The sequence below is a fragment of the Chroicocephalus ridibundus genome, chromosome 5 (assembly GCF_963924245.1).
Source record: "Chroicocephalus ridibundus chromosome 5, bChrRid1.1, whole genome shotgun sequence".
NCBI classification, from domain to species: Eukaryota; Metazoa; Chordata; class Aves; order Charadriiformes; family Laridae; genus Chroicocephalus; species Chroicocephalus ridibundus.
The window spans coordinates 54,388,564-54,414,512 of NC_086288.1; the positions used below are offsets into that span (position 1 = coordinate 54,388,564).

At 39.4% G+C, this 25,949-nt stretch overlaps 1 protein-coding gene across 3 annotated transcripts in view; it reads right to left on the minus strand.

The window, feature by feature from the left end:
- SORCS2 (sortilin related VPS10 domain containing receptor 2) overlaps window positions 1–25,949 on the minus strand; it is a 571,450-nt gene that overhangs the window by 83,814 nt on the left and 461,687 nt on the right. For all 3 annotated transcript variants that reach the window (XM_063335693.1, XM_063335692.1, XM_063335691.1), the window contains exons 6-8: window positions 15,084–15,148; window positions 12,814–12,932; window positions 8,699–8,788 (exon numbers count right to left, since the gene is read on the minus strand). In XM_063335693.1, coding sequence (XP_063191763.1) covers window positions 8,699–8,788; window positions 12,814–12,932; window positions 15,084–15,148 — 274 coding nt within the window. The remainder of the gene's footprint in view (window positions 1–8,698; window positions 8,789–12,813; window positions 12,933–15,083; window positions 15,149–25,949) is intronic.

A 25,949-nucleotide genomic window follows, 5' to 3' on the forward strand; every position in this document is an offset into this window, starting at 1 on the left:
GCTCTGTCCCATGTCTTGTTGACCCAAGCATCCATGCTGCCGTCATTCTCACTTCTCTCTCTTTTTTGTTTTTGCAAAGCTCGCCAATGGCATTTTGTATCAGGAATAGGCTGTCATTCCCAAATGCCATGCAATTTTCTCCATTAGCTTTATCTCATCTTTTCAGGTTGTAAGCTTTTCTTTTGTAGAGCTCTGATGAGACTTCCAATGCTACTAACTATATATTGTCCAAAACTCCCCTTTTTTTTTTTTCTTTAAATCTAAATCCCCATGACAATTCTTGGTTCTGTTTGCTAAGGTGCTTCTTGTGCACTATATTCTGTGAATTCCTTTGACACAATGTTTCCTTCATCCTCCTCTCTTTACTGGGTAATGTTATAGCACACTAAGCACAGATGTCTGTATGTTCATCACTAAAAATCTGTGGAACTACTCATAGGTTCAAGACAGTGGACCATCCCAGGGCCAGGGATAGGTCTACCTATACGTGCAACCAAAGACGCCTGCAAAGTACTCTTAAAATCCACTACGCCATCAAGTCCACAGGGTCATTTCCCTATGGTGGATGAGAGTAAAGAGAAAACAGCCTTCAAATAACACAAACAACTACCCCAAGGAAAATGGAATAAACTGTCTTCTGTCTACCTGCAGTTAAATACTGGGTATAAATCGCAGTTAAGGAGATTTAGGTTAGACATCAGAATATCCTTCTATAGTAGGGCCGGGTCATACACACTGAGGATGAAATGCCTAGGAAAGTAAAGTAATCTTCATCTTTGGGAATTGTTAAGAGTATGTTAGACAAATATCTGTCAGAACTGGTTTAGGCAGATGACTATGTTTTGGAAAAGGACCTCTCAACATCCTTTCCACATCTATTTTCTATGGTCCTGTGAAAACAGGAGAAAATAAAAACACACCTTATTGAGATCACTTGAAATGTTAAACATACATCATTAAAAAACCAGGATTTGAGCTTTTTGGGTTTTGTTCTGGTTTTAGTTTTTAGTTTGTTGTGGGTTTTTTGGTGGTTTTTTTTGTTTTTTGTTTTTTTTTGTTTGTTTTTTTTTTTTTTTTTAAATTCAAAAGCTATGATTTCTTAACTATACTAAAGAAAGCAGACAATTTCCAAACAAGTAAGAATTTCAACTTGATCATGGAATTAGAATTAAGGGCAGCTGGAAAACTGTTGAATCTGAATTACTTTTCTACAAAAATGCTAAATGAATGCTGAAAGCGATCAAAGACTGCATATTAAAAACTGGTATTATTAAACAAGGCATCCAGTGACAGGTCATACCACTCCTGCTCTCTCAGGGACTTGTAAGCTGCTGTGTTTATACCTTTCATCAGTAGCAAAGAACACAATTGTTCAAATAAACACAAAGACAGTTTCAAAGTGATACTAGAAATAATTAGACATGTATAGAAGGCCAAATTGTACTAAAGATGAGCACCACTTCAAAGAAACGTCATATCACATGGACAGACCTGGTCTATTAAACAATATAAATGAATCTGAGGGTGTGCACATGACATTGAAATAACTGTGCATGTTCAGCCATGCAATGGAAAGCAAGCACCCAAAAGCTCTTCCAGCAAGTACAGAGCAACGATCAAATATCACTTCTTAAAAACAACCACACTGCTTCTGAATTATTTCTTTACTTTTAACTCAGAGATACCAACATGATCACTCTAGCATTTTCCCCAAATTATATGCTTTTAATGCAGTTGAGTCTGTTTTCACAGAAGGCGGAACGAACACCAAATCAAAAATCAATTATGAGTCAAGAAGCACAAAAGCATTAAACAATTAAGAGCCGTGTTTTTGGGGAGCTGAGGATAGGTGGGAGGAGGGAAAGAGGTTTAGAGGAGGAAGGGAAGAGAAATGCGTTGTTTTCACTGTACACAGCCCCATACCATCTACATTTAGTAACTCACCAGCCTGTAAGCCTGCTAATACTTTATAGAATTTTATATTCAATAAACATTCTATATGGTTTACTGTATTACTAACCACGATAAGAAACGCTATGACACAAATACAATTACACCTTGAAGACCGAAGAATATAAAAGATGACAAGGATCGCACAGCAAGCCGCTGCTCCTTTCTGTAGTAAAGTGTGGGGATAACACAGGAAATACCATTCAGTGAAATCACTGTAGGCAATGTTCCGCACAGCTGACAAAATGCTACACAGGCAGGACGCTTCAGTCAATAAGGCAAATAAAAAAGAAACTCAAAATTCCCATTTTTCATATCTTACAATTTTTACTCCAATGTCAGAATTTTGACCCTCTGCAATCTTTTAATGCCGTGGTTGGCAATACGTTAACCTGAAGCAAGTGATAAATTAAACAGAGAATCACAAGGAGTAAATGTATCAGAAGCACAACAGATGTAAGCACTCAAGGCTGCGTAGTCTCAGCCTTGACCTCCAGTTGCACCACAGTTATACCCCTGTAATCTCTTAAGTACAATCAAGGTAACTGGATGGCACATATCCCAAAGATAATCTCCCTAATCTTCCTTGCCTGGCTGAGTAAAACGGTGCAAGGAGAGAAATCAATAACAAGCTACAGCAGGAATAAAAGAACAGTTCCTTGAATCCTCCTCGGATAGATTTGTATGTCCGGGGAGCCAGACAGCTGCTCCAGCCCAGGTTCACTGGCTACTGCAGTGACACCACCTGGCAAAGGGATACTTCTACTGCATCAAATGCCACTGCTATCTCTATTTCTATTTTGTTTCCCTTTATTCTTTGTTCAACAATGGACTTTCAGAAGGCTGGAGAAGTGGTCCTGCTGCAGCTACACTCTGCTTTTCTGCCTGGCACAGGGGAACAACCTCAGCCTAAGCCACCTCACGTGACAGATGACGGAGGTGGCAAAGGGGTACCCAAGCAGAGAAACAATTCTTGGGAGACTTAAGAGCCTTGCTAAATGAGCTCTCATAGCCTCAGTACTTCGTTATCCAACCATCACGCAGCCAGAGCCTCAAGAGAACTTTGTCTACTGACAAAAGGGCTGCAGGAATGTTTCCTGACATTTCTGCTGTTAATGAATGGGCCCATTTAAGGAATCCTTGAAAAAGTTTTGGTAAGAGGGAGCTTAACAGAGAAGGGAATACGTGCTTCAAAAGACTGATGGCTATTTAGAGAGAAAGAGTAAAACTGCTCAAAATATTTTACTCTTGATAGTATTGTATCTATTATTGGATGATACAGACAAGCGTGGAAGAAAACCTGTGGTTAAAATAATGATGTATATCTCAGACTGAGGCAGGGAAGAGGTGGACCTGTTTCGAGCCCCTCAGAAGGGCACTAGGGGATAATCACATAAAAAGAATATATGGAGTTGATGAAAGGCGTGTATAGGAGATTCATATTACCATGAATACATGGCAATATGAATTATTTCTAAGGCAATAGGATTTTTTTTCCTTTTATTTTTGTTTATTTTTCCCCTGTACTCTCTTTTATCTTTGTTACCTGAAAAATTTTACATTATTGCCCATTTCACTAGATTGAAGAGACATACAGAGATCAAAATAGATGAATCTTTTTCCACAGCAGAACTAAACTTTCTGAATTACAGTAGGATATAACAGACAATAGAGCTCTCACATTAATAAGATTTTGTAGCTGTCATGAACAAATGCAGAATCAATGAATGCCTTGTATCAGTTCATAAAAGGAGATCATTATCAATGGAGCTTATTCACCAGAGGTGGGAAGGGGACTCAGGATAATTAAATTCTTACAAATTGCAACAGTAAAACTACCAGGATTTGCAGCAGATTCCTTGGTTTGGTCAGCAATTGTATTAACAGTTTTTTTTCTTAAACTCTTAGAATGAACTAGTTCCCAGTTTTACTGTTAGTCACATTAGAGCATGACTCGAAACCCCGAATAAGGACCAGAACCCAACATATTCCTCCTTCTCCAGACTTCTCTAGGTGAGGGCAATCAGAGCTGCAGGAACTTCCATGCAATACAGGTGTGACAACTCTCTGGATGGGGCTACAGCAGACTTGGTCTCCCAGCAGCGGCGGCTGAACCCCTGCTCTGGCATGAAACTCGCCCAAGGAAGATTGCTGGGTCTCCCTGGATCTTACTAGATCTCCCTGAACACACCTGCATGCCCAGCCAGTCACCTCATGACACAAATGCAATCTTGCCGCTCTTGGCTTGGTATTCATTTCCTACGAGTTATTCACTTCTGATCTAGGCTTTAGCAGCAGAAAACAAGCTACCTTGGTAAAATGGAATACAGAATAAAAGCCAATTCAGTTTTAATACAATCACTCCAAATTTCCTCTTCTGTTTTGGGAAACATACAGGCGGCCTTTCATATGGCTTCGCTACCCCTCTTCCTGGCTGCAGCCAGAATGTGACTCCTGTCAAATGCAGGAGACAGCTGTGTGATTCAATGTAGTGTCAGTATCAAACACGCTACTAAAAAAAAAAAAATAATCTGTCAACAGCAGGCAAAAAAGCTAAAAAAGAAAATATCAATTCTGTTCATTAAATGGCCCCCAACAGCTCTGCTCTCTGTACATACACAGAGCTCCGATGTGTTACAAAAAGGTGATCTAAGTGTCACTGTGGAGCCGGAGCCTAGAAACTTAGCACATGTAAAGCTTGGCTGGAAGCTGCTTTTATCAGCCTTTGATTCACAAGTAAGGAGGCGTTGACATATATCCAAAGACAAACATTTATCCTTTTCTCGGTTTCTCTTTGTGGGTACATTTGGACAAATACAGGCACAAATGCAAATATAAACAATATAAAACAATTTTTTTTTTTTTTTTTTGCAGATTTTCAACCTCTTCATATCAAAAGGAAAACGAGACATCAATAACATTTTGTAATTGCTCAGTCTGAAAATGTTCATTCTATCTCCATATATAAAATCACCGTGAAACACATCTATGCTGCAAAAGAATAATATCTGAAGAGCCCAGCACCACTCCCTGAGGCTGGAGCCTGGTTTTCCAGCGCAGCTCTCCTAATTTTGTTAGACACATCCTTGACCAGCGTGTAGTATCTTCTGTCTTAGCTACAGTTTTCCTTCCCTGTACACAATTGCTGCTCAAAAACTCTGGCCAGTGATATGAAGCACTTTACAGAGATCACTTGGAAACAGATTTTTTGAAGCCTCATCCAATTCTTTTGAGAAAAATGCAATATAGCCTATTTCAGACTCGCTTCATCTCCTGGTTAGGCAGAATCTAATACAAAACTCGGAAACTCAGTTCTTTCAGAAGCTGTTGTTTTTAACCAAACTTAAAAAACAGATTCTTTGTAAATTCTTTCATTCTGTTTATCTTCTAACACCATAAGAGTATCAACTCCACAGTCATGCATTCCAGATGTACTCTTAATGTCCCGGTGTCTTTGCTGATATCCTGCTTCTTTGCAAAATTTCATCATTAATTTGATCATATGAATCTTTTTCCTTCTGTTCAAACTGGATTGGAAGATACATTTCTACTGCACTCTGATGATTCTCATTGATATGTGTGATGAAAAATTTCACAGCTGTGTTCTTATTTATCTTATTAGTCTTATTTACTTCAGTATCTAAAATTTCTGCTGTAATGCAAAGGTACCAAATCACTTCAAAAAAACGTATCTTTTACAGAAGAGGTTAAAATCTCTCCCATTCACCACTGTTCTAACGGATAGATGTATGGCTTCCAGGCTCTCTTAGTGAAATTTTCAGCTCTGTTGTGTGCAGATACCCAAAAAACTTCTCTTGGAGGCATCATCAAAATGCTAAAGAGATACAGTTTATTTCGTTCCACTCATCAGGTATTGCCTGAACTAGGAAGAACACAAAAACATCCTTTTCCAAATGTCACAGTCATCCTGTTCCTAGCTTGCTATTGACTCTATCCAAAATGAAACCATTAACTTCTAATTTATTTATTCAGCCAAGCCTGGAGTTAATCTGCTTAGCAAGGAAAAAAAAAAAAAAGACAAATAAACAAAACCTATATTTTCCAAAACAAAGAATTCAGCATGCAGCACTGTTTCAAACAATCCAGATTACATATGGCAAAAATACTAGTGAGTTATGACTGACATTTTTCGAGTATGTCAGAAATGAACTCTGTAAGACCATATGCCCCATAAACTAAGTACCCTTTGCACGTTAATGGATTTTAAGGCTAAGAGTGATTATTAGATACCCTAGTTCGCTCTCTGCTATCTTTCCAACCAGAGAATTTCCAACAATTATTTCTGCATATTTTATAAGATGCAGGAGGAGCAAATAACTTCTATACGGCTAGAGCAAATCTCCCAGAAAGGTACTCAGTTATGATTTGAAAACTTCAAAACCTAGAATATCTGTCACTTTCCTTGGCACTTTTTCAAATAAATAGTCACCAACAACATTAAGAAGTTGAGCTCAGTTTCTAATTTGAATGCATCTGGATTGAGCTCACAGCTATGGTGGGTCTTTCTCTACTAAAGCACTTTTAAGACTCTGTGTTTTCTCCCCATAAGGAGGCTTCTTCATTAAAATCAAGTTGTCTCTTGATCTGCCTTTTTGAAAAACAAATTATACTTTTTTCAGGCTTATTTTTCAATCAGATTGCTGAACTGATCTTGTTTATAGTGCGGTCCTGCAAACACAACATATAGTGGACTGCAGGGGAGTAGGAGAAATAAATGACTGGGGAGGACTTTTTAAACTGGTTTTGCTGCCAAGGAAAGCCATGGAACAAAGATATAGGTCACCCACTGTGTGCCATGTCTCCAGCCTTCCCATAGCATTTGCTGCTCTTCACAACTGATGCAAGCTCACCTATTACAAACGTGGATGCCTACAAGGGAATAATCTCATATAGTTCTTGAGTTCTGACAACCTCCACCCATTTATGGAGATGTGTCAGATAGCTAGATCTGAACCCAAATAACATACCTTTTATTAATATAGTGTACTGCTATATAGATATTTAAATCAGAGGCATGTGTCATTAAACAGGTATAGTATGCATCCAACTTAAAAAAAAATAATCCCTTTCCTGAATGCTTGAGTAATTATCCCTACTGTCTACAATCATAACACTCTGTGCAACCCTTAAAAAATTGAGTTAGTATGTCCATCTTCTATGTGATGGCAGTATCAGGAAGGGCAAACAGTGCTCCACTGGCCAAATGCAGCAGATTACTGGGCATGAGAAGGAAACTGCAATGGAAAGGTACATATCCTACACAGGCCATCCAAAAGCAGAAGGAAGAAATGCCCAGGTTTCTCTTATAAGATTTCTGCCCCTCCACTTCCCAACAGACAACATTTTCCCACACAAGTTAGTATAGTCAACGCTTGCACTAAGGTGCGGACACTTCTTTAGGAAAGTTGCCATGGGCTGCAGTCCCTTGGGGTGTCCCTGTGCCAGCGGGAGCTGCCCGAGGCCTGCAGTCCCTCAGAGTGTGCACATCTGGCATGTTGTAACATTTACAACTGGATATTCTCCTATTGTTTTCCTAATTACAAATTTCCCCAAGAAAACATAAAGGCTACACTGAAGGCCTTAAAAACACTGAGATAATTATATGGAGAGGTTGATATATTTACCTGTGTCTATACATTTTTTGTCAAAATAGATAAATAAATAAATAAATAGCTATTTCCATAGTGCTACTGGGAATATATCCCAAATAACATCTGAGGATTTGATTTCTGGGTTTTATTAATATGCTGTATATTTAAAACCAGAAGACTACGGACCACCACTTAGGTTTAAAAAAAAAAAAAAAAAAAAAGGCAAAGATAAAAAAAATTAACACATTCTTTGTGAAGAAAAGAAGGAAATAGCTTGTACTCCACTGTCCTTCATTAGATAAGCAATGAATTAAACCTGTGCATTTCAAGACATGTAAAAATCACATGTCTTAGTTCTCTACTAAGTGACAGAACCACATGAAAAGGCAGGAACCTCAGGAGGTCTCTAGACAGACCTCCTGCTCGGAGCAGGGTGAACTGTGAGGCCAGACCAGGTTCCCTGGGGCTTTATCCAGCCGGGTCTTTAAAACCTCCAAGTCATTTTTCTTCCGGATTGTAGAAGCTTTCTAACTATACATAAAGTTATGAAATACATTAAGTGCAGCACAAAAATTCAATTGCATATATAAATATCTGTCTGTGCTTTATTGCTAATTTACTATGCAAGTAGAGAAACCTTGTCACTATAAAAATATGCTAGACTGAAGGAACCTCTCAACAAGCCTTGCCGTTTTGTTAAGTAATTAAAGTTCATATTGGGATTCTTTAATGAAATAGAGCACCATCAACTGGTAAAATTCTCTTCTATTACTATTCATGCTTATACCAGAAAGCACCATGTGGAATTAAACTGTAATTGATTCTTGAAAGAACACTTGTTCAATATCATTATAGTGCCACTGGGTGTGTAGCATTGTTTCATGGAAGCAAAGCCCAAAATTTAATGACAAATAAGCTATTGTATGTTCTTGCCCTCTACGGTTTATGGGCTACTACATTCCTAGAATAAAAATAAAAACAGTAGGGCAAGAATATACCACAAAAGGGATTCAGAAATCTTTGCAAGGAGAAATTATGATCTCAGAAGAATGAGGTTAAAGAAAAGAACAAAGCTAGTTTAGGTAGAAAGAGAAGAAGAAAAATATACAAAAAGAAAGAAAAACATGTATACTTACCTTTGGCAACGCGTATTTTGGCAACTTCATCTGTACAAAGCCGTTGCGACGATAAGACACATAATACTTGGTCTGATTTGCTGATGTTGTCTATACAAAGGAAAAACAGAACCTTGTGATAGTTTATGTCACACTCATACATTTCACACTCTAAAGAGTGTGCAGTAGAAGACTATTTTTTTTTAACCTGCAACTGAAATACATAGCTATTACTTCTATTACATGTGATCAATTTGCACAGTGTACTGTGTTTATTCTAAAAGAATAAATAAAAAATTGTGGGGAAAATAAACTCCAAAGACTGAAACTCTTATGGTCTCCGCCTCTTTAGGAAGACCAAAAAAAAAGTTATTGACTTCCCTCTTTTGCCATTTCAGCTGTCATGGGTGATACCTGAGACTTCAGCATCTCACCATCTGCAATCCTTATTGATATCTCGGTACCTATAGGCCTCCCACATTTCTGCCCTTTTGTAGAAACCCAGCTGCAGCACCTTCCCAGTAAGAGGTCAGGAGGAGGTACACTGGCCATGAACACCAGGTACCTCAAGGTCAAGTGGTACTCCAACAGCACTATTCAAAGCAGAGCAAAAAAGGCTAAATAAATTACGCTAACATTATGTAAAGCATTAGCTATATTTGACTAATATTTTCTACACAGGATAAAACATTTTCCGGTGCGAGATGCTGACATGCCACATGGACGATAGTGATGTAATTCTGAATCCATTGGTTGGTCAATTTGAAAGACAACGATACCTCCTGAAGACACAATTATACGCCTAGAAAGGTTAAATATGTATTTCAACTGCCTGCATGTGTGGAACTGAAGACAGATTAAGTTTTATGTAAAATACTTGGGCGCTTATAAAGATTTTCACCAAAGAAAGCCAACAGAAAGGCACATTGAAAGGAACACCACTGTTCTGACTATTGCCCATTAGTTCCTTTCTCCTCTTTGTAATAGCAGATACACTGGTCATTTGAAGACCTTTACCTTATTTCCAAAAAAATCAATGCAAATATTGTTCCAAAGTACCAAAAGGACCATTCTAAATAACCATCTATGAAAATGCTCAACTAACAGCTGCCCTAGGTTTTTCAAGTCAGAAATATAACACAAAAATCTGTGCTGGTATATAAATCACACATAACCAACTAAGCCTCTTGAACCCCCATCAGATTAGATTAGCAAAGGTTTTAGCCTTTTGCAAATAATATTTCACATTTTTTTCCCTACAGATCACCTAGGTAATGGCTCTCCAGTCATTTTCACTGAGTTTATAAAGGGTGGCTGCTTTGCAGTAATGGACTGGTCAAAAAAGAAAATGGAAGAAGTGAAATGAAATGTGCGAAATTTTTCTCTGGTTGTCCATGACAAATCAGACTGTGGAACAGAAGCACAGACTCATCTTCCTTCTTTGTCTTAGAAAATCCATTTAAAATCGTACCCTAATCTCACTGCTTTTCTCCTCAACTTTTGTGTTTAAAAAGGGAACCTGATTCAGAAAACAGCCTATCCTGAAGCACGCAAACTGGGCTCGGCTTGGCAAAAATAGAGTTGATACATGCCAGTAAATCCACCTGCCTGAATATTTTCAAGATCTCAAAGTATTTACAAATATAATCATTTTCCCTCTTTTTTTTTTTAAACCAATTTCCTTTTTTTTTAAACCAATTTCCTTTTCTTTTTGTGGTAGAAAGAATGTGATGCCCATTAAGAATGTGATTTGTTAAATTATGGATTAAACCAAAAACCTCACCATTTATTTAATGAGTGTTAAATAGCAGTCTTATTCATCTTTTAATAGCCTTCTTGTTCATTATGCATTTATTCTATGTCACTCCTTTTAAATGACTGAAGATGATGCAAGGCAGCAGAGAATCAGAGTGGAAGCAGCTAGTTGTGTCAAGCCTCACTGACATTAAAGGCTGGTCTGTGCTTAAAAACAGTGTTGAAACTTTAATCCTCCTACTAACATCACCTCTCAAACTGTCTGACTGTCAGTGCAAGCTGGAAAAGAAATGAGTATTAGAAAGTTCCTGATCTTCGTGGATATAGACATACTAAAGAAATGGGGTGGAGATCTTCCTCCAAGATGGTAGAAGTCTGAGATTAGCAGGATTAGCAGCGGAGACCTGCAAGGCTCTGATTCACAGCTGCACAGCTGAGGGGATGCGAGCGATGCCGGGGGCAATAAGACAGTCTCAAACTCTCCTCTTTTTGCCCAGATGATTCTGTCCCATCTTCTTTCTGACAGATACCGCTGTGATATTACGAGGAGTCCCTGGTCTGACTCTAACTCATATAGCGATATTCTAATTTACATAGCAATATCTTAGTCTAGCGATAAAAGAATTTCCAAGTGGTTTCAAACGGATGTTGTTTCTCAGCTGTGCAGCTGCTGTGTGGTTTCACTGGACCAGTTAAGCAGTGTCCTGCATCACACCTTGGGGGTGGCTGCACTTCAGATGTGATTATAGGATCCCAGAGTTATCTTCTATCCTGCCGTAACATAGATACGGCTAACAGTAAACCAATTTAGCAATAAGAGAGATGTATATTCCATACCGTGAATTACTGCAGGTAAGTCTGAAAGGAAAAGACTAGAGACATTACTCCTTTATGTGGAATACATGCACATCTCATTTACTGGCACTGACATACCGCAAATCTACAGAGACTATGTTATCAATGCCATCGTTTTGCTAGTAGCAACCGTCCGTTACTTTCCAGGTTGCACGTCCATTTTGTGTCTGCCCATGCCTGGCATGAGACAGAATAACAACAACTCAAGATGCAATTATACAAGACGTCTGGCAAAACAAAATGCTTGAAGAGGAGGCACAGCAGTCTGGAAGCACACATGGTGAGAAGTACTTCTCACCATCTACACACCGTGAAATGGATTTTAGAGTGTGCCTGGAGGGATCCAGAGATAATACCACCTTTGAGCAAAATGGGTGCCAAGAGTGCTAGACCTGAGCTGAAAAATGCCTACTTTAACTCAAAAATAATCTTCCAAATCCGTTTTGCTTTTTTTTTTTGTGGTGATAAACGTTCTAAGCCATGTGGGCCTTTGAAACCACTATGGCAAACAAGAGGAGAACAGATTTTTTGTCTCTTTATCAATTTACACATCCTTTTGGAAGAAACAGCCACAATGGGGGAAAGTTGCACAGAAGCTAATCTGATGTACACCGAGGCAGTGATGGGGAGAGCTACCCATCACCACAGCATTGCTTTCCTGCAAGAGTCAACAAACAAGCCCTTGCAACAAGCAAATCTTACCAAAGTAAGGGAAAAATAATAGTCAAACACTGAGGAAAGTACAAGCAACTTTCCTAGGAAAATCTTAAAAAATAAGACATAACCTTTCTTTCAGAAGTTTGTAGCTCTGACAGATTCAAATCATAACCAGTCCCAAGCACATAAAATGACATGACTTTAAGCATGCCTGAACTGTACATGATGCCACAAGGCTGATGGAGTCCCAGCCCAGGTTTCTGCATGCAGGTCTTACAGTTTGGGAATGAAATAACCCTAATGCAATTTGGACCATCAGAAGTGGCTCCAAGCTTCCCAGCTATAGCCGTTTCACCCTGCGCTTCCTAAGCACAGCTGTATAAATTCTTTCCCAGCAAAACTTCTTCACAAGAGAATCCATGTGAAGAAGCTGAGCCACTACACTGTAAGTGGCTTTCCTTGAATACCTGATTCCTTGAATCAGGTAACCTTTTTGTACTATGGAGGTACTGGAAAGGACCCAGAAGAGGTTGTAAGCAGGAAAACAAAAGGGTTGCATTTTGCTTAACGTACAAGTAATTTTGAACCATACAATCTATTTGAAAGCTTCCACCTTGTTAAAGCTAGGTCAGTGATAAATTAAAATCAACCAAATAAACAGGCATCTGGTTGCACAAATTAAAGATGCACTGTTTTTTTTTTTTCTTTTCCCTGATAAAGGAATGCTTTGTTCCACGTATAAATTCATAAATCACCATTCATACTCTGTAACAGGTTTCTCCATGCTCCTAAATTACAGTGTTGCTGCACTGTTTAAAATTTTATTTTTGAATTTGGAAATGGAGTGTCTCTCCAGAAAGCGGCAGTACCTGAAGAAATATGTAGTCATCCTGCACAGTAAGGGAATCCCGATCAGTGCCACCAGCAAACTGGACTGTCATTGTCTTATCAGAGCAATTTTGAATCTGGCAAGTGATGTAACGATAACCTGAGGGAAGAGAGACAGAAACATATGACAGGGCTATCAAGGGAAAAAGAAGCAAGCAGTATAAAATGTTATTCATGTAGGGAAAGTGCTGCCTTTGCCAGTCAAGTTAGTTGTAAAATTATTATATTAAACCCTCATATAAGAGTTTTTCAATCTCCAATGTACTGAGAATGAACTGCTTACAGTTCAGATCATTCCTGGGAGGCAGTCTGTTATTATCCAAATTTTGCTGGTCCAGAGAGATTAGGGGTTAGATGAATGAGACATTCATGGGTGGGGATAATAGAAGGAGCCTCTTTTCTCACTTAACCTATGCACAGAGCCGAATTATTCACTTGGAGAAACGTCAGCCTGACACAACATAACTGAAATCAATAGATCAACCCCAGCATAAAACTGTGATGAGCAAGAAGAGAATCAGACTCCATTTAATAGATAGCATGCAGAATTTTAAAGGCTATTTTTAAAGCTCTGTAGGAAAGTTAAGACACGCTATTAACACACTATTGGAACTGTTCTTTTGGGGCAGGACTTCTATATTCAGAGTTAATACCTTGCTGAAAAAGCCTGCACTGATTTATATCAGTGGAGGCTCTGGCCTCTCTCTTGCTCTCCAGTTAGCAATGGGCAAGGAATATCCTCTCTGCCTGGGGTGTTAGAACAGGATCACTGCATCTTTGATGCAATCTGTTCTTATCACAGAGAGCAGAGCCAATAATCATATCTCATACTACCTGTGGCCCAAACACCACCTTTTAGATTCAAGCCCTTGTACAGCTCAACCTTTGTCACAAGCTTCTCAGCACAAAGTACTTGAGTGACTTTCCCAAGTGCAGTGAGAAAACTGTTATACACACAATCCTGCGTCCAGATCACTAATTCTCCCCACACTCCAGATACAGTATGAAAGAGCAAATAATGCACCTCCATGCATGTGGTTCATTACTTTTGCAGTGTGATAGGAAATGCATTCCACACTTTATGACTTTCAATTAGAAAAGGCCAAACGAGTATATTAGATACAAATATTTGTTTTTAAATCTGGATCTGTTTAAGAGGCAGCTAGAGTCAATCCAAGTTTTCCTGGTGTTCAAATCATCACCACAAGGATATTTGAGCAAGCGGTAGCAATGGGCAGCAAGACAAGCATTATAGTTCCTCCTCAGATAGGTCATACAAAGATGCTGTTTCCACTAAAATCAATGGCGATGCTTGTACTGACCATACGTGCACAAAGTCAGTTTGTTGAGAACCCAGCCAGGAAATATTTCGTGAGAGTTTTTCTTTTTCTGCTGTTTCTGTTAACTAAAAAAAAATATTAAATCTTTCTACCTAGCTCCTGAAGAATTGTCTTACATTGTCTCTAAATAGAGCAGCTGATGGGGCTGTGTAAGGGTCACCAAGTCTCAGAAATCTCACCACTGAAAGATTTAGAAACTTTGTCATCCAGAATTTAACATGGTAACTTTGATTTTTTAATAGGGCTGAAATGAGGAAAAGCTACTGGATCAGGGAAAATCAAATTGCGCGTTCTTTACAACTCATTTTTAAGACTGCACAGGAACTTAGATCATCCGAGTCAAGGAATTAAATTATCTTTTAAGAGTACAGTTGGTAACAAGAAACTATACAAGCTTTTGGAATCTTGGTGACTCTTTAGTACAGCACATCCTGACTGCTAATCTGCTTTTTCATTTATTTTCCCTTTGAAGTCTCAGAGTACACTGGATACTGTAACATGAGGAAATTCTGGGAGATGGTGGTTAGTGCAGTAGGACTGACATATGCAGCGATTCACTTTAACAGACGCTTACCCAGCACTAACACTGCACTGCCAGTTTTATTTGCAAATCAGGAAAAAATGTTCAATGTTTAACTGCCAGAATAAATTGTAGTATTAATGGATGTTTTCAACAGAGCATAGCATCTTGACGTCAATTCGCCTTAGAGTGGAAAACAAGTAAATTTTAAATTATACTATATTTTTATATAACAGGACAGCTTTGCTGACTACAGAAAAACAGAGAAAGAATCTGACTTGCACAATTTCTCTTCTGACTAGTTTTAAAAACAATCCATAAAGTACTCTCTAAAACAAAGAGAAGTGACTATACACTAGGGCATCAATTGATAACATTTTCATTTCCATACCTCCACTGGGGTCCTGGATTTCCATATGAACTAAATCAGGGTCTCCATCAACTCCAGCAACAGCCCTGAGAACATAATATAATCAAGTTATGTAGAGCCAGCTACAGAATAATCATTATGTGGATGGAGAAAAGAGAGGATTTCATACTAACCAGCTTTAACATTCTATCTGGGAAATTAAAATAAACACTTTTTATAATGTACTATTACTAACACCTAGATGGAAACTACTTATTCTGTACTTGACATCACTTTTTTCTTAAATTTCTTTAGAATCTCTTTTACTAAAATATGCATACAAATAGGAACAATTGGGGGAAAGAATAGAAATAGGTATGAAACCAGAAACAAAACTTCATAATCATAAATGGATAAATATACACACACACAGATATGCACACACTCACATGCACTGGCAAGCACTAGAGCATCTTTTTACAATTACCTTTGACATTTGAGACTACAAGGCAGATTTAGTGCTAAAAAAGACCTAGATTCCATTCTTATTAGAAATATTTTAAACTTGAGACACAGCTTCATTATGAATTGATACATTTTTGGTTAGCATATTCAGGAGAAGAGTAGATTCCACTTTGACAAAGGAAGAAAGTGAAGAATAATTTTGAGAAGAATATCCTGAGAAGGAAATTCAGCCAGAATTGATCAAGGTGCAGTTTAACTTTGAAAAGGTGTAATGGGAATACCAGCTGATTTTCTCTTAGTATCTCCCATGTCAAATACGCTCAGCCAAAAGATAAGCTTTCTACCCTTAGGGCTTCCATCCCAATCTGGGAAAGGCAGCCCCAGCTGTGCTTTTGTCCAGCCCTTCCCTTGTCATTAGTCAGGCAGAGTCTCCAGAGAAAGCTTTGAGCTGACGGTCATGCTGTCACTAAGCGAAACAGAATCCTGCCCCACTCCCATAGCTACATCGCTCTTCACTGGCACGGTACGAGTCCATCGAGTCAGCAGATGTGGGCTGAAGACACGCAAAGGAGATACACTGAGTGATAAAGTGCAGCTGGATGCAGATATTAAAAAAGCCCATTAAAATACTTGAGAGAAAATTATCATTTTGATACAATTATTAATAATCAAATGCAATAAAACTACACTTTCGACTGAAATTACATCACTGTTTAATGATTTTAATAGCATTGATTTACGAGGAGCGGTTAAAACTCAGACTCAGTAATTGGTGGTTCCTTGGGAATGCAGGCCAGGGGGAAGAGACTGGATGATTTCCACTGCTGCATAACAACCAGAAATAAGCACATATGCCGTTTTTCCCTAATAAGATAAATTATCAGTCCGAAGAAGGAGAGGGAGGGGGAGGGATGAGCCCGCGCCAAGCCATAAGATGTGAAGGAAACTTCTAGTGGGAATTGTTTAGTAAATGCATGGAAAAATCTTCCATTTAAGAAACTGGTCTCTGAAAAACAAACTATACTAGCATTTTGGAGGCAACACATTAAGTCAGAGAAGATGTTACATTCATTGAGGTCTGGTAAGAATATATCTGAGCAGAGGGAAGGGATCTGTGAACTTTTTTGCTGTATGAGCTGTTGATGTTTTTCTAGATACTCACACCAAATCAAACCTGCTATCATCTCTGGAATCAGCTTTTTGAAGGAAGAAAATTGTGCTTGCTGAATAGTTTATTTTTTGTGCTGGACTTCATGCAGCTGAACCACAAACTAAACTACAAAAAACTTTAGGGTTGAAATCTTCCAAGGCTCAGCCTGATGTGCTGATTGGCATCAATAATGCAAAGACAGTTTTTGAGTACTTTTGAAACAACCTCTTATATCTATAATTTATCACACACAATTTCATAAGCACAGTTTGAGATATTTTTCAACATCTTTACCTTCCTGTATTTCCTTCAACAGCTTAGAAGTGACAATGATCTCATGTCTACCGTGTTGCTTCTAACAGTGGCAGCTGGCACAAGTAGCCTCTAATCTCGTTTCCAGTGTAATCTTCTAGTGCAAGAGGTTGTAACTGATCTGTTTTAATGAACACTGCCTCAACACAGAAGATGAAAGTTTCCAACCCAGACTACTTTTCTCCTTTAGATTTCTATTTGAGTAGATGTGAATAAATCACAAGGAAGGGTTGGTTTGGTTTTTTTTTTATAAACCAGCCAGAAAAAAGCAATACCTCTTTCCCCCTGAAGTTCAGACATTTCCCCTACTGCCCCTTTTAAAACTATCCTTCATTCTTCAGGAGAACAGTTACTTCCAAAGGTTAAGTCCACTCTTCCTAAACCAGCTTCCTAAACTCGGTGTCCATTGACTATAAAGGTGGTTTAGGATGACAGCTCTGGGCTGCAGTCTGACAAGCATTTCTGCTAATTGCTCTACCACATTAAGCCACCCCATTCTGTGTCCCCAGTCTTGCCTCTCATTCACTGCCTCAGATGTCCCATTGCACTTGCCAGGTTCCAGTGGTGGGAATTGTCTAATTTACAGGCGATCCTACAAAGATGGAAGACACAAGGTGCTGAAAGAAATGACCATTAAGCTAGACCTGTAGACCTCTAACTTTAGACACATCTGACAGGAGAAATCCACCCTTTAAGTGCAGAGTTTATCCATTCCAAAAGGCACAAATTAAGTAAGCAGAACATTTCAAAAATATGTTCTGTGTTTTTCATTACTCTAATTGTACAGATAAGCTATAACAGCAGAGACCGTTTACTCAGTGAAGACATTACACCCTCAAAGGCTACTTTAAAATGTCAGCTTAAGAACAGAGTTTCCAAACTCCTAAGTCCCTTTACCCAGCTTTACAAACACTTAGAAATAGTCCTTTCTTCTTTTACCGAAAAAAAGACCCCATCTATTACGGCTGCTAAGAAAATCTTCAGAGCAGAGTATAACTAATGCAGAGAATTTGAAGCTATATCCCTGAAGAATAAACTAATCTACTCATTTCAGTGGACTCCTCTGCCAACAGCACTTTAAAAAGCAATACTGCTATTTCACTTGAGCTTAAATCATGAACCAAAGGGAAAGTCGTATGACACTACGCAGGCTAAACAGTCTAGGACCCTCTAGGTCCCCGCGCGATACAGCTTTCTTAAAATGATGGGCAAAAAATGTACATACAGAAACACATAAAGTAAATGATCCACTTAAAAGGAAGGCTCGATTATATGTTTTTTCATATTAAGGGAGAAATATAAGTCAATTTTTTTTTTGCATTCTCATTTACAAACTTACTACTATAACAACATAAATGCATGTACCACTGTGAGGACTGTTTTCACACATTCATTCACAAGCACAGTTTACTGTTCCTCAGCTGGCTTTAGGATAGGACCTCTTCCATCTTACAAAGCACAGACACAATGGACCCTGATAATCCAACAGCTTCTTCCTTTTTAGTTGACATTTCAGCATCAATTTTTAACATTTTTTCCCCAAATAGAACAAGCACTTTCTTGGGAACTATTTTTCTCAATTTCAGCAGGGCTTTTAGCTTTGTTTGGTTAGAATTCCCCACTTTTCTTCTCAAAGTAGTTTGCAATGAAAACGGTCATATCTCAGCAATCTGGGACCATTTCTTTGTTTATTTGTTTTACTTGGGTAAAGGATGGCTCACCACCGCATTCAGGGTTTTCTGGGTTTGGGTTGTTTTAGCAATTTACGTTCAACTGTTAAAATTTCCAATGAAATTCAGACGAACTTTAGTTTTAGATCAGACAAGTCTTCCTCTAGGAAAAGAAATATCTCTTGACCAAGTACATAATGTTGGATAAAGCAAGTGCAACACACCAGCATGTCAGATCATGTAACAGCGTGGTTACAACACTTCAGAATTAAAATCGCCCAACTTGATTGTAGGGTGGTGTAAATACCGGCAGCCTCAACATGCTTCTTCCCTTTCCTGTGAACACAAGTTCCCATGATCTCCCTTGTGCTTGTCTGACACCATGTTGAGCCCCTTGGGAAAACTAGTCCTGCAGAATGTAATTTTAGAACTTTTTGGAGGGATTAGTTTTCTGTTTCTTAAGTCACCAGATCATGGCAGCAGTTGAGCACCGATCCCATGCAAGAAAAGCAGCAAGATACTCCCTTTTTGGTCGTGCAGAGGTGAAATGGCCTCAGTGCCAGTGCAGCCTTTGTGCATGACTAACCTCCTTTATGTTATAAAGCTGCATCTGATAAAACACGTTGAGAAGCAGAAGGAAATTCAGGGCACCTTTGCTTCCATTCAGGCCTGAATTAGGTCTCCTGAGGGACACTAGAGCCCTTTCTTTTACACGTGGTTTTTTAGACTTTAGGGAGGTTCACCTGAAAGATTAGCTGTTGTACGATCTAATTCTTCATGTCTTTGCATTAGTGTTCGCCAGGTAATTCCACTGACCTTAACAGCATTACATCAGCATGAAAATGGTGCAATGGAGGGGAATAACAAGCCCTCTGCATCTGCTTTGGTCTGTGTATAAACGTATACTCCATGATATGACCATCTGGTATTTTATACTTTTAAATCATAGAATCATAGAATCTTCATGGTTGGAAAGGACCTTTGAGATCATCGACTCCAACCATACACACACCAAAAAAAAAACCACACCAAAAAAACCCCCCACAAACAAACAACCTACAATCTCTGCCACTAGAACATGCACTGAAGTGCCAAATCCAGACGTTTCTTAAACACCTCTAGGGATGGTGACTCAACCACCTCCCTGGGCAGGCTGTTCCAGTGCCTGACCACTCTTTCAGTAAAGTAATCCCTCCTAATATCTAATCTAAACCTCCCCTGCCGCAGCTTCAGACCATTTCCTCTGGTCCTGTCATTATTCACCTGGGAGAAGAGGCCAACACCCACCTCTCTACAACCTCCTTTTAAGTAGTTGTAGAGGGCAGTGAGGTCTCCCCTCAGCCTCCTCTTCTCCAAGCTAAACATGCCCAGCTCCCTCAGCCTCTCCTCATATGACCTGGTCTCCAGACCCCTCACCAGCCTGGCAGCTCTCCTCTGGACACGCTCCAGCACCTCAATGTCCCTCTGGTACAGAGGGGCCCAGAACTGAACACAGTACTCGAGGTGAGGCCTCACCAGTGCTGAGTACAGAGGCACAATCACCTCCCTATAACCACGCTGAAATTCTAAGAATTTAGAATTTTCTGTTAAGCATTCCAATTATGAGACCTTTGGCATTATTTTAGTAATAATTTTTCTTTTAATCAGCTACCTCTCTTCTTCACAGACTGCCCTAGTATTTTCTTATTGTAGTTGCATGTAGTATTAGAAAAACACCAATACTCACCTGAAATTTCATATTTGTGTAATATACATGAACAAAAATTACCACTGACATAATACTATGCATCCCAAAATGTGAATCATAGACATCATAGAATCATAGAATCGCCTAGGTTGGAAGGGACCTTTCAGATCAGCTAGTCCAACCATCAACCTAACACTGACAAAAAACAGTCCCTTACAGGATAATTATGATTCATATTTTACTTCAAGGCATGAAGGCATATTTTACTTAAGGGCGGTGCCTTGCTTAGAAAGCAAGTCAAAAGCATGCAAAATTTTCTACTGAGTAGCTTAAAACGGTATTGACTCTTGGCAACCTGGTTACTCAGGGAGACAAAACTATGATTTGATTCATACAAGCTAAAAATGTGTTTGATTATGACTGATTTGTATTTCAGGCCTTGCCACCTTTGCATCTGCTTTAAAAGACATACCTTCAATGATTCAGTCAATGCCATACACAGCCAAAGTGTGCTGCTACTTATTTATTCCCTATGCTTAAATACTTTTTAACGAAAATATCTTTCCTGTCACCTTTATCCAAACAGCATAGCTGGAGTGGTTTGTCATTGCCATGGGTTGACCTTGGCTGGCCTCCAGGTGCCCAGCAAGCTGCTCTATCCCTCCCCCTTCTTAACAAGACAGGAGGAGAAAATAAGATGAAAAGCTCATGAGTTGAGATAAAGACAGAGAGATAGCTCACCAATTACTGTCACAGGTGAAACAGACTTGACTTGAGAAAGATTAATTTAATTTATTGCCAATTAATAACAGTGTAGGATAGTGAGAAAAATGACACAAAACTAAAAAAACCCCTCTCCTCAGATTCAATTTCACACCTTGACTCTTCTAAAGTCCTCTGACTGAGCAGCGCAAAGGGATGGGGAATGGGGGTTGCGGTCAGTTCCTCACACGTTGTCTCTGCTGCTCCCTCCTCCTTGTGCTCTTCCCCTGCTCCAGCGTGGAGTCTGTCCCATGGGAGAGAGTCCTCCACAAACTTCTCCAGCATGCATCCTTCTCACGGGGTGCAGTCTTTCAGGAACAGACTGCTCCAGCACGGGTCCCCCATAAGGCCAGAGTTCCTAGCAGCAAACCTGCTCCAGCGTGGACTCCTCTCCACAGGCCCACAGGTCCTCCCAGAAGCCTGCTCCAGCATGGGCTCTCTATGGGGTCACAGCCTCCTTTGGGCATTCACCTGCTCTGGCATGGAGTCTTCCATGGGCTGCAGGTAGATATCTGCTCCAGTGCAGACCTCCATGGGCCGCAGGGGGACAGCCTGCCTCACAATGGTCTTCAGCACAGGCTGCAGAAGAATCTCTGCTCTGGCACCTGGAGGACCTCCTCCCCCCTCCTTCTTCACTGCAGAGGCAGAGGAGGTGTTTGCAGAGTTGTTTCTTTCACATTTTTCTCACTCTTCTCTCCCAGATGCTATTGCGCAGCTTTTTTACCCTTTCTTAAATATGTTACCACAGAGGTGCCGCCAGTGTCACCCATGGGCTCAGCTCTGGCCAGCAGTAGGTCTGTCTTGGAGCTGGCTGGAACTGCCTCTGTCTGACACAGGTGCAGTTCCTGGTCTCTTCTCACAGAAGGCCCAAACGCCTCTGCTATCAAACCGTGACACATAAACTCAATAGAGTCATACACATCACCACACAGACAGAAATAGAAACAAATACCATCCCAAGTAATCAAGTCACACGTTAAGAGTGACTACCCACACAGATTCTTGGCTTCCCACACAAGAGCCTTTCACACAAAATTCGATGTTAAAGGCTCAATGAAGTCCTCTTTGCATTTCTCTTTCCTTCAGGGCATAACATCGCTGAAATCCCCTCGTTCACCTGACACTTGAATAGCCAGGAACCCGCTAGACTTGACATTAATAATGGGTATGGCTGTGATTGATTACTCTTGTGGGATTTCATCGTGAGAACAGAACTTCAGTCCTCTGAGAACAACTGCTATACCCAAATAAACTCGCCATTTTTTTTTTTTTATGTTCTCACCTCTCATGAAAACGGAGAACCTACAGCTAAAAATAAGAGTAACAGATACCCATAGCATAGGATCCACATATCTAGCGCACTGAGGATAAAGAATGTCTAAGGCTCTAGGCAGAGTCATAAAGGAAATGTGCTGGGCCTAATTCTCTGTAATTACCAATGCATGACCTACTGTCCTGGGGTATGTTTGTGCTGGTGTAGACAGCTGATTCACAATCTATTCTTTGCTTATGTATTACAACGCTCTATTTTGAGAAATCAAAAGGAACTTAACTGGTGCATAAGCCCTGGGGACTGAAAAGAATAGCATCAGAGCCGGAGAAATCCTAAACTGCACTACTCTCGCTTCCTCTCCAGGATTACCATACAATACACCTTTTTTTTTTTTTTTTTTAAACGGGCTTGATATATGTACTTATAAAGGATGGGTAGTGTAACATCCCCTAAACAAAAATCATCACATTAGGGCAATACTGCATGGCCAGTTGCAGTTTACATGCAGCAGGTCACAGTAACCAAAGTTTCTTAATTTTAAAGCACAAGAATTTGCTCAAAATGGAAACTTCTCACATTAAAAAAAAAAATTCTGAATCTTCCTAGCTAGTCTTTATATAAGGTTTATTTTCTAAATGTTGATACAAAATTAATTTTTTTTTAATTACAGTGTGACTTAGTAGTTAAATTTATTAAGTTAATTTCAAATCCACATTTCATAATTTTGCTTTGAAAATTTAAAAAACCTTTTTAATGAACAATGTCAGAGCAATTATTTTCAGTATTTCCATCATTTAGGAACAGGGTTTTTTTCCCTGTATTTTGATTTTTTCATTCTAACTTGAATGAGAAAACAAAACAAAACAAAAAAGAAATTCCTAGAATATATGTTTTGAAACCATCTTTACATCTATCAGATGTAGTGCTGAGGGACGTGGTTTCGTGGTAACTTGGCAGTGCTAGGTTAACGGATGGACTTGATGATCTTAAAGGTTTCTTCCAACCAAAATGATTCTATGATTCTATCTGCAGCCTTACAGCTCTTTTGATTTTAGAATAGAATGGACTAGACTACAATATTTTTAGTTGGAAGGAACCTACAATGACCATGTAGTCCAACTGCCTGACCACTTCAGAGTGGACCAAAAGTTAAAGCATGTTGTTATAGACATTGCCCAAAAGCCTCTTAAAACATTGACAGGCTTGGGGCAATGATCACCCCTCTAGGGATCCTGTTTTGCTTCCTAAAATGCTAAGAGAAGACAAACTGCTATGAAGGATTGGTCAATTTTCCTTTCCAAAAGAATAATGAAACAAATTGGTAAAATGTCTGGGAAGGGGTAAGAAAATGCCACACTATATCACAAATAGGAAGAAAATATTCCGTACTCCTAAAATAGAGATGGTAGTATACACTTTCCACTGGTCCCAGTCATCCTTCCATTAGTTCCACTATCATGAAAGACCAAATTCCATACATTAAATTCGCAAAGATACTTCAGGGATGGTGCAAAACACTTGAAAAGCAAATAAAGCCAAGAAGATGATTTTAATATATTGCTTATAAACTTACAGCGTAAGATCAGAACATAAATAATTTAGAATACTCAGTCCCTACTGACCTTCCCTTAATATAAATACATAAAACATGCCATTAAATTAATTGCATTTGGATTTTCATTGATTAAAACAGAAATGCTTCTTCAGGAAATGCATGAAGATCTGGCTGCTGCTGGAGGCACCAAAAAATTTGTTTTTACAAAGCACAGGAAAATATTATGACTGATAATATTTGTACTTACCAGGCTGCAAAAAAATCTTAGGCTATATTATCAACTTCAGTGGCAAAGCCTGACTGAAATCAAAGAAGAAACATCTGCTAAAGATCTGCCCAGAACCAGCCAGTATCAGCAAGACACACACCCTCATTTACAGAGCTGTACAATTAGTTTGAATTAATTTAACCTATCTTTAACACACCAGATGTTATATATTGCCAAGAAAACAATACTGGACTTAGTGTCCTAACAGTCAAGGTATGACAAAACCTGTATTCTTACATCTGTTGAAAACTACACAAATACTTGTTTCCATCTAGCACTCAGATAACTCGGGTGATGAAGGCCATAAAGTTTCATATAATGACAGAGTAACTCCCATCACGTCCAAACCCCCACTTGCATCAGATTCTATATGGCAATGTTGTGTATGATATTAGAAGTAAAATATATTTATATATCTGTATTTCTATGAAAGTTTAAGGGAAGGATCATTTGGTACTGATGAGGCACCTAGTGCCAGGTCCTGCACTTGGGCCACAACAACCCCATGCATCGCCACAGGCTTGGGGAAGCATGGCTGGAGAGCTGCCTGGCAGAAAAGGACCTGGGGGTTCTAACTGACAAGCGGCTGAACATGAGCCAGCAGTGTGCCCAGGTGGCCAAGAGGGCCAATGGCATCCTGGCTTGTATTAGAAATAGTGTGACCAGCAGGAGGAGGGAGGTGATTGTCCCCCTGTGCTCAGCACTGGTGAGGCCACACCTTGAGTATTGTGTCCAGTTCTGGGCACCTCAATACAAGAGAGATATTGAGGTGCTGGAGCGAGTGCAGAGGAGGGCAACGAAGCTGGTGAAGGGCCTGGAGAATAAATCTTATGAGGAGCGATTGAAGGAGCTGGGACTGTTTAGTTTGAGGAAGAGGAGGCTGAGGGGAGACCTCATCACTCTCTACAACTACCTGAAAGGACATTGTAGAGAGGTTGGTGCTGGTCTCTTCTCACAGGTAATTAGCGATAGAACAGGAGGGAACGGGTTCAAGCTGCAGCAGGGCAGCTTTAGGCTGGACATTAGGAAAAAATTCTTCACAGAAAGACCGGTCAGACACTGGAATAGGCTGCCCAGGGAGGTGGTGGAGTCACCATCCCTGGATGTGTTTAAGACTCGTTTAGATGTGGTGTTAAGGGATATAGTGTAAGGGAGAACTTCGTAGAGTGGAGTTGATGGTTGGACTCGATGATCCCAAGGGTCTTTTCCAACGTGAATGATTCTATGATTCTAATTTGCTCCCAAATCCTTGCTGTTGCTGGCTGATACAGCTGTTGAGAGAAATCAGAATGGTCTACATACAGAAAAGCGGAAAGCGAAAACCTAGAAAATACTTCTAGTGGTTATAAATGTACAGACTTTTATAATTTATTATTCTTATCTGAGAGGAATGTGACGTTTATGAACAACCATGACTTTGAAGTACTACATGGGAGTTATTCCTATTGAAGCTCCAGGATGCTTCCCTGATTGTGTCTGAATGATATAAAGATTCTGACACATAGCAAAATGCAGACTTAATATTAAACACGCCTTACTGGCTTTAATTCTTACATACAAAAATTATTGAGAGATTGTTTGAGTCAGAGCAAAACTGACACATATCTCAGTGATATGTTACGTTTTTCATAATTTAAGTGTGCTAAATATATACCTAGACTAGAGAGAGGCTTCCACTGTTCTTTCTTACCTGTTAGTAACTTTGACAGTTTTCAGACCTAACACATTTGAAAAATTTGTTTGATTAAAGACAGAGCGCCACATGA